This window comes from Cebus imitator, unplaced genomic scaffold (genome assembly GCF_001604975.1).
Source record: "Cebus imitator isolate Cc_AM_T3 unplaced genomic scaffold, Cebus_imitator-1.0 Scaffold148, whole genome shotgun sequence".
Lineage (NCBI taxonomy): Eukaryota > Metazoa > Chordata > Mammalia > Primates > Cebidae > Cebus > Cebus imitator.
In genome coordinates this window covers 231,455-241,158 of record NW_016107463.1, presented here as the reverse complement: position 1 = coordinate 241,158, position 9,704 = coordinate 231,455, and the positions used below count along the sequence as shown (strand labels likewise).

Sequence of the window (9,704 nt, the reverse complement as noted above, 5' to 3'; positions counted from 1 at the left end):
GAGGGGGAGAGGGGAGAGAAGAGAAGGAAAGGGGAAGGGGAAAGGAAAAGGAAAGGAAAGGAAAGGGAAGGGAAAAAACATTATTTTATTGTCTACAATAAATAATATATTTTAACGTCTACAATAAATAATATTCTCCATTCACCTAAAACAACAGCCTTTCTGAAATGAATATTAGTTACTTAGCTTTGGAATATCAGTCACACTCATGCAATCAGACACAAGGTTTCTAAACTGATTTTTAAGAGCCTTAGGAACTTCCTCCATATCACAGTAAGAAAAAGCAAAAGTTAACTGCTACCTACTTTATTTTATTTTTTTGAGACAGAGTCTTGCTCTGTCGCCCAGCCTGGAGTGCAGTGGTGTGATCTCAGCTCACTGCAACCTCCCCCTCTCAGGTTCAAGTGATTCTACTGCCTCAGCCTCCCGAGCAGCTGGGACTACAGGCACACAGCTAACTTTTGTATTTTTAGTAGAGACAGGGTTTCACCATATTGGCCAGGCTGGTCTTAAACTCCTGACCTCGTGATCCACTTGCCTTGGCCTCCCAAAGTGCTGGGATTACAGGCATGAGCCACTGTGCCTGGCCAATTACTACCTAGTTTTAACCAGGGTTTTGTTACAATAGTTTGCTCCCTGAATCTGTTTCCTGTGCCTGGTACTCCCACCCAAGTCACTGGGAAAATACAGCGTCCTTCATGGACAGAGTCAATTTCACTGACCAGCCAGGAGGACAGCATCTGCTCCTTGTCTGTTCCATTAGTGTTGAAAGGTTTGCACAAACCTATTAACCCGCCCTCCTTTCCCTGTGCCGGTTATGACAAAAAAAGGAGCTTTGCAAGACAGCTGGGCAAACCTCCACTGTCCCCTGGCTGTGGAACAAGCCAAGGAAACTATCTGGATCGCCTAGAAATCACACTCGTGACCCTGACCGTGGTTCCTTCTCAACAGAAAACTTAAATAAAAACAATCTCAAAATCGTGCTCATTCTTGAGAGAACTTTTTATGCAATTATCTTATTCAGAATAAGATTTTTATACCAGACAGAGGTACTGATGCCAACAGCAACCTTAAAATCTCTTCCTTTCAATAATTTCTGCCTTGATATGTTTGCAGATGCCTTTCAGGAAAATGGAGTGTGTTTTGTTGTTTTGCTTGTTTGTTTGTTTGTTTGTTTGTTTTGAAACAGAGTCTGGCTCTGTCGCCCAGGCTGAGTGCAGTGGTGCAATCTCGGCTCACTGCAGCCTCCGCCTCCTGGGTTTAAGCTATCCTCCCGCCTCAGCCTCCCGAGTAGCTGGGATTATAGGCACACACCACCACGCCTGGCTAAGTTTTTGTATTTTAGTAGAGACGGGGTTTCACTGTGTTACCCAGGCTGGTCGAAAACTCCTGTGCTCAGGCAATCCGCCCGCCTCAGCCTCCAAGTCTTGGGATTACAGGCGTGAGCCACCGCGCCCAGCGACAATGGTTTAAAGCAGGGAACAAGGAGCACTGTTCGACATTTTGGCATCTCTATTCATGCCATTCCAGAGCCGGTGCCACCCCTCATCCCAAATCTGTTCTCAGAAATGTGCGCAACAAAGCTCTCCGGGGACCCTGGGGGAGCCTGGATGAAGTGACTGGTTCCCCGTGAGGGCAAAGAACAAAAGAATATTCTGTATGAAAAAGCTGTTTTTCTTTTCTTTCCTTTCTCTTTTCTGGGAGAGGAGCGAAGTGTTTCTATTTTTCTGCATTGTGCACCAAATCCTTAAAGACCACAAATCAATCCCCAAAAGTACACACATTAATGTTAATGCAGTCAGAACAGGAACTGCTGAGCAAGAACTGTTAAACAGTAAAGATAGCAATGAAAACAAAAGATTCCGGCCTCAGGTAATATTAGGAGCGTCTCTTGAGAGACACTCATTTTACTAACAAGTACCTCTGGGGTGAGGGTGGCGGGTGCAGGGTGATCTTCAGAGTGTGCTCCAAGGAGCCTCCTTGATGAGCAGGTGACTCCCTGGGACCAAGGTGTGGCTGGGGGAGGAGGTGGGTCACCCTTCCAGTAGGTCCCAATGGGGCTACCCTATGTGTCCCGCTAAGTAGACACAAAGTCAGAGTCCCCAGCCACCTTCAACTAGAGACTAGAAACACTGTACTTGCTTGACACATGGGTCCTCGGGAGAATATTTTCTCCCAGCAAGGAATCCCAGAGGAGGGAGAATTCCATAAAATAGAATCGCCTTGAGGCTTAAATCAGACCTGGTTCTAGCCTAGAGTTTCTTATGAGGTAGACAATTTAACTGCACCTTCTACAGGTCTAGACTTTGTTATAAAATAAAATGGCTTGATTATAAATCATCTCCAATAGTCCTTTTAAGTCTAAAACTCCAGAATCGGCTGGGCGCGGTGGTTCACGCCTGTAATCCCAGCACATTGGGAGGCCAAGGAGGGACGATCACCTGAGGTCAGAAGTTCAAGACCAACCTGGCCAACATGGTGAAACCCTGTTTCTACAAAAATTAGCCAGGCATGGTGCTGGTGGTGGGCACCTGTAATCCCAGCTACTTGGGAGGCTGAGGCAGGAGAATTGCTTGAATCTGGGAGGCAGAGGTTGCAGTGAGTCGAGATCGTGCCACTGCATCCCAGCCTGGGCAACAGAGCGAGATTCCATCTCAAAAAAAAACCAACCAAACAAACAAAAACTCTAGAATCTATGTCACCAAGTGTTTCAAATGAAGATAATGACAACTGTCTCTGTATAGCAACTCTCAGCTCTCAGGAACTTTTCCTGTACAAACTTCCCAACAGACTTATACTGAGTTCAGAGACCACTACCTTGAACACAAACAAGGGATTAATTTTTAATTAGAATTTATGGAATGTTACTTCTATTAATTCTTTACTATGAAATTAACATCTAAAACACACACACACACTGAAAACCCTACCAACGCTCTAATCTAGACCGCAGTTCAGCTTTATTTTCTTGATCTCCCAGAGCTGTTCTTTTTTCCTGGAACTAGGGAACATTTTATGTGTTAAAATAAGGCTAGAGAAATAGAAGCCATTACCATCTATAGCAAGTCAGAAGGCCTCTGATTTTTCATTTAGTTGATAGTGCTGACTTGATCTGTTTTCAAGAAATGTTTTTCCTTTTGCTGGATTAAATACTAGTGACAGGAAAAAGCAGAGTAAGGAAAAACAAATAATGGGTTTCATGAAGCTCTCTTTCTGGCTTGGCTATTAACTAGTTGCGTGGCCTGGAGCACATTACCTAACCTTTCTGAATCTCAATGTATTCATCTGCAAAATATGGATAATAACACACCGGCGCCACTAATGCTCCTGTGCCGCAGCCATCAGAGGGTTAAATGAGAGAAAAAGGGTAAGGCCAGGCCCAGGAGCAGGCAAAGTGTTGGTTCTCTCACTGACTCTCCAAAGCGTGAGCACTGGCTTCATTTTCAAAAGTATGGACACCGCTACCCATGAACTCTGGTGGTTAAACAGAAACAAGCTCCAGAGGTTCCTTGTAGGTTGAATCAGGTCCAGAGCCAACCCAGAGTCAAAGCAAAAGTGAAGCTCCCGAGCCAGGTGCAGTGGCTCATGCCTGTAATCCCAGCACTTTAAGAGGCCGAGGCAGGAGGACACTCGGGCCCAGAGTTCAAGACCAACCTGGGCAACATAGCCAGTCCCTGTCTCTACAAAAAGTAAACAAATTAGCCGGGTTGGTGGCACGCACCTGTTGCCCCAGCTACTCAGGAGGTTGAGGTGGAAGGATCACTTGAGCCCAGGAGATGGAGGCTGCAGTGAGCCAGGATCACGCCACTGCACTCCAGCCTGGGTGACAGGGCAAGACCCTGTCTCAAAAAAAAAAAAAAAAAAAAAAAAAAAAAAAAAAAAAAAAAAGAAAAAAAACAAAAGGAAGAAGAAAAGTCAGGTTTCCAAAGCCTGACTAAACGTCTTACCTAAACATCTTCTTTGAAGAAACCCAAGTTAAAAAAAAAAAAAAAAAAAAAAAAGAAACCCAAGTTGCTCCCTAGTTTTCAGTGTTAAGGTCAGTGGAAAAGGAGATGATGGAGATTGTGAGATTTACTACCAGTTCAGACACTAAGGGTTTAACAGCGGGCAAACTAGGCCTTATTTCTTCAGCCATCATCAGATTTAGCTAATCTGAATTCTTCTAATTGGGAATATCTATTAATCTAAATTGCTCTCCTGCTTCTCTGACAAAACAAAAAATGACTTCAGAATATGAACCTTACAAAAACTGAATCATACGTTAGCCCAAATGAATTATACAATGAAGAATTTATATAATTATATTACAGGTGGAGCCTAATGAGTCTGATTATGTTGGCCAATTAAAGGAAGGGTCAGCTGGGCGAGATGGCTCATGCCTACAATCCCAGCACTTTAGGAGGCTGAAGCGGGCAGATCATCTGAGGTCAGGAGTTCGAGACCAGCTCAGACAACACGGCAAAACCCCGCCTCTACCAAAAATACAAAAATTAGCCGGACATGGTGGCGCATGCCTGTAATCCCCGCTAGTCAGGAGGCTGAGGCAAGAGAATTGCTTGAACCTGGGAGGTGGAGGTTGCAGTGAGCAGAGATGGAGCCATTGCACTCCAGCCTGGGCAACGACAGCGAAACTCTGTCTCAAAAAAAAAAAAAAAGAAAGAAAGAAAGAGCCTCCGCCTATATCACTCAAATGTAATTACCCCACTGTGTACCTGTGGGTATTTCTGTGCAAAAACAGAATGGGAAAAACATCTGCCTGAGTGTTTCAGAAAGCCTGAAAAGGGAGCCAACAAGGATAAAGAGATTTTGTAGGTAGTAGAGAAGATTCTAGAACTGGTTCTTATTACTTGCAATTTTCTGTGTATTTCATGCAGTCCCAACATTGCTCCTAGAATCCTAACTCATCAAAAAACAAGGTCATGAAGGGAAAGAGTAGAGGGATCCACGCCTCCCAGCTGAACTACTCCAGCTCAGCTGCCCACAATCTCCACCTTTTCTGGAAAGACTCTTATACACCAGTCCCATTCATTTGCCTTTCTCTTTCTCCACAAAGCTATGTGCTGCCTTTCCACGTTCAAGGTCGTATACAACTCGAATCTCTGCCTACCCACCTGGCATCCACCCTTCCCGACCCCGCTTAAATGCTGCCTCCTCAAATGCCAAGGAACTCCAAAACTCGGTTGATCATTCTGGTGGGAGCTAATCTCTCCCTCCTTGGCAGCCTGTGTCCCCGTGATACGTTTTGTAAACTGGTAGCTACTTTGATCTTGTCTTGGAATGTACTTCGGTCTTGCCTTAACCCTTGGTCCAGATGGCAAATCCAGACAGCCCCTGTGAGTGAGCTCATCCACGTTCTCAGCTAGGTGTCTTTTTCTCCCCCAAAGCACATCGCCCCTCTCACCAAGTAGTGACTCAATGACATATCTGATAGTTTCAAGGCACCGGATTTAAATATAAAGACTGTTTTGGTCGCTGATTTCATGTGTGTTGCCATACCAAACCACCCTAGTGAGTTTCACGTGGGCTTGCTTGGCTTCAGGCTCCCTGGCTGTCCCTGGACAGAAACGCACAGCAGTCGTGAAATCACCACAAAGGTGGGGAGGAAGAAGGGGAAGAAAGGGAGGCCGAGGTTGGAATAATCCTCTCTGAGTCACCACTTCCTTAATGCCGGAGCTCGCAGCTTCGCAGGATCAGGAGAAGGGCAGCAGAGCCGCGCGTGGAGGACGAGCCCCCGTCCCGCGCCCAGCGCCCCGCGCCCCGCGCCCCACGCCGGCAGCCGCGGCCCCGGCACCACGTGCTGGAGCGCCCTCCTGTGGCCCCGCCGCACGCCCCGCCGCTCTCGGCTCGCGGGCCGACCAAGCTCCCCACGGCGGAAGAAACAACAGACGCAGAAAGTTTCCGAGCCAGGCGGTTTGCGAAAGGACGGAGCAGTGTCTGGGAGCCTCGAAGGGCTGACGTGCCGGGAGCGGCGCCCAAGTCCGCGGCGACAGCGAGAAGCCGGACCCGGAAAGATCTCCCCCTAGGGCTCCGAGGTGCCCCCCGCGGGGCTCGGGACGTGCAGATACCGAGGGCGCTGGGCTTCTCCTCGCACCCCGACCTGACCGCGGAGGGCGGGGAGGGGAAGCTGGGCCCACTGCCAGGACGGGGTGCCCCCCGCACCCCAGCTACAGCGCGTGCTGGGGGGCCTTGGGTTTGTTTTATTCATTTTCTTATTTGGAGGGAGGGGGCGCACCCACTCCTTTTGGCACATAGTGATCCCCAACAGTCTGGATTCTGGCCGCCCCCAAAGAGCCCGCCCGGAGTCCGCCGCCCCACCCAGCGCCGCCCTCCCCCGCTGGGGTGACAAGTGGAAACCGCAAATGCCCCCCCCTTGTCTCCTCCAGCCTTCGGGCTTGCGAGGTACTGTCTACCTGGGTTTCCTGCCGCCCGCTGGGGCTCGCCGGCCGGGAGGCGGCGGCGGGGATCTCGGAGCGGGCGAGGCCGGGCCGGGCGCGGCGCTTACCTCGTCCACGGTGAGCGGCATGCAGATCCGGTACTCCTTCAGCAGCATGGTCCTGCTGGCCGCGGACCCCCGGGGCAGGAAGCTGGGGACGCCCCCCAGACCAGCAAGGCTGCCGCCCAGGCGCAGGGCAGGGCGCCCGGAGCCCGGCTCTCGGAGCCGGCTAGCGAAGCAGCCCCCGCAGCGCGCTCAGCTCCTGGCTTCCTCCTCTCCGCCCCGGAGCATGTCAGGGTTTGGGTCCCGGTGTTCGCGGCTCTCCCTCCTCCTCCGTCGCCGAGGCTGGTGCTCCCGGAACGCGGTGTTGCAAAGTCAGGCAGCAGGGAGACCCGCTGGGGACGGCTCTGCTCCTCAGCCCGAGGTGGTAGGAGCGGCCGCCAGATCAGGACATGCCCCGCAGCGGGCGAGGGAGGAAAAAAAGAGAGGTTCCCCAAAATCAAAACGAATGCACTAAAGTCCCCCGCTCGATCCGCCCCCGAAAGCAGACGGGAACCTGGCGACCCCCCTCCGCCGGCGGGTCTGCCCGAGGCTAATGTCACCAGGAACACATCGCAGCCGGAGCGGGAGATGCTGACTTTCCAGACAAAGGCTCGATCGGCTCCTCTCCGCGGGCGGTAAACAAGATTTCCTGCTCTTTTTAGGGCCCGTCCCCGCGCCGCTCCCGGGCTCGGCTCGGTGAGAAAAGGGAAGCCGCCGCCGCCGCCGCTGGGCTTTGCCCGCCTGGGGCCCCGGGCGCCTCCAACCTCGGCTCGCGGCTGCCAGGGGCGGGCGGGAGGAAGCTGGCGCCTTCCGCGCGCGTCCCCTCCCCCGAGTCCCTCGGCTCCCCGGGCGCCGTGCGTGCCCGCGAGTTTGCAGCCACCTCGCCGGGCCGGAGCGTCCGCGCCGATGCAGTGTGCCTGGGGCCGGGAGGTGGGTGCGGGAGGAGCGAGCGCGAGCGAGGCTGACATCAGCAGCGGCCGCGGCGGGGAGGGTAGCCCCATCCGGCCAATGGGGAAATGGCAAAGAATGTGGAGGATTTAAACAAAACAGCATGTCTCTGCCAGACGGCGGGGCTGCTCGGGAGCGGAGCCCGGCGGGCGCTGGGGAGGCTCGGGCAGAGGGGCTTCCCTCGGCTCCTTTGCCCTCTGAATCCGCTCTCCAATGTGCTCTGAGTGCCACCGTGCTCAGTGCAGCCGCTCTGGGCAGTTTCTGGTCCCCTGACCCTAGGGACAAGTCACCAATGCCCACCACCTATTTGGGGTCCAGTCAGCAGGTCCAGGGCTGGAGAGGCAATGGATGGGATTTGGGAGCCCGAGAACAAACCCTTGCCTGGTTTCAGAGGAGAGATCCTGGAAAACTGGAAAGTGCAGCCGTGTGACTGGAAATAAAGTACAAACAGCGGGAGGGAACAACCAGAGAGAACAGGAACCCCACTTAGCCTGTTACCTCGCCTGGCCCGGCTCTGCAATCTTTCTGCAGATTGTGCAGGCTCGGCACAGCAGAAAGAAGAGTAGGTTTTTGGATCCGCACTCCTAAGTTCAAAAAGTCACAGTGAAATGTCAATGAAAATGCCTGGGGTGTTGCTATTTCATCCATATTAAACAGATCCCTCATTTTAACCACAAGAAGCACATTCTTCAGTTACTCAGGAAGCAGCATGGAACTGCTGAAGACTGTTTTTCATTTGTCTGGTATTTTTCAACTTGTTTTTCTGAAAAGTTGCTGGATGAAAAATGCATCAGTTGCCTGTATGAGAATAACCTGCAAGCGTTATCTTTTCTCCGAAAAATCTTCACACTCTGAAGTCCTGAGGCTAGAGCTTGGATGGCGATACTGATGCCTCAGTATAGTATTTTGAATTGTGATTAATAAGTAATTAACCAATATGATGACGACGGGCTTGTGGCAAAAGTCATCCAGAGGGCTGGAGAGAATTTATAACTGTGTGAACTGATACAGACCCTGCTAGGAAAATGATACCCTATATTCAGCTTATATTTTTGTGGAAACTATTTTCCAGATAAATGCTTTCCAGAGTTGGCTCAGAAATATTCACAGCAACTAATTAAAGCTAAACCAAATTCCTCGAGGTGGAAAATCTAAATCTGACACTGCAGTGTTGAATAATAACACATTGAAAGTCTGTGATATGGAAAGAAACTCAAGCTGTTTTTTTCTTTTTCTTTTTCTTTTTTTTTTTTACTTCTTACTTGAAAACAAGTGGAAGACCTAATAATCTTCCCAGAGGCAGGAAGGCAAGGGATTGGCTAGCCACACGTATGCATGCATGTAGGACATCGGGATGTGTAGGCTGGGTTCCTGGTTCCTGGACATTTCCTGAGACTGATTCTGGAAGGGATGTATTCTACTGATGGGTGACACGGTTGAGGATCGACTTCTCTGAATTTCCCAAACTGTAAATTGTCACATATATGCTTCCTCTGAAACTCCTCCTATTGTTGTTCTTGTTTTTGAGACAGAATTTCGCTCTTGTCACCCAGTCTGGAGTGTAATGGTGCAATCTCAGCTCACTGCAACCTCCACCTCCCGGGTTCAAGCAAGTCTCCTGCCTCAGGCTCCAGAGTAGCTGGGATTACAGGCACCTGCAACCATGCCTGGCTAATTTTGTATTTTTAGTAGAGACGAGGTTTCACCATGTTGGCCAGGCTGGTCTCAAACTCCTGAGCTCAGGTGATCACCTTGGCCTCCCAATGTGCTAGGATTACAGGCATGAGCCACCATGCCAGGCCCACCCCTTCTGTTGTAAGGCTTCCATCAGATTATCAATTTTCTTTTCATTCAGTGCATCCACAGACCTGGTCATATTAATCTTGGGCAAGTAAAGCTCTCATCCTGCCACCTTCAAAACCTTTTAGTGATTCCCAGCTGGGCTTGGTGGCTCACGCCTATAATCCCAGCACTCTGGGAAGCTGAGGAGGGCTGATTGCATGAGCCCACGAGTTCAAGACCAGTCTGGGCAACATGGCAAAACCCTGTCTCTAAAATTAAAAAATATACATATAAAAACCTTTCAGTGATTCTCTATGGCCTAATGAGCTAGTCAAAATCCCTTGGTAGGAGGTTCAAGGCTCTGGACCTATCTTTCCCATATTAGTCAATTACCCTTCCCAGCCCAACTCCAACAAAATGAGAAGAGTTGGTTGGCTGCAAAAGCCCCTCCTCCCCTGCCACCTTTCTACCATAACCCTTTTGTTGGTCTCATTGCCAT

The 9,704-nt window shown here is 50.3% G+C and overlaps 1 protein-coding gene across 3 annotated transcripts in view; it reads right to left on the bottom strand.

Moving 5' to 3' along the window:
* PITPNC1 (phosphatidylinositol transfer protein cytoplasmic 1) overlaps positions 1-7,934 on the bottom strand; it is a 324,051-nt gene extending 316,117 nt beyond the window's left edge. For 2 of the 3 annotated variants that reach the window (XM_017542838.2, XM_017542836.2), the window contains exon 1: positions 6,503-7,466. In XM_017542838.2, the coding sequence (XP_017398327.1) occupies positions 6,503-6,550 (48 nt within the window). In that variant the 5' untranslated portion in view covers positions 6,551-7,466. Of the gene's footprint in view, positions 1-6,502 lie in introns of all 3 variants that reach the window. The other variant, XM_037743593.1, reaches the window with a different exon arrangement.
* Between the last annotated feature and the right edge of the window lie 1,770 nt (positions 7,935-9,704).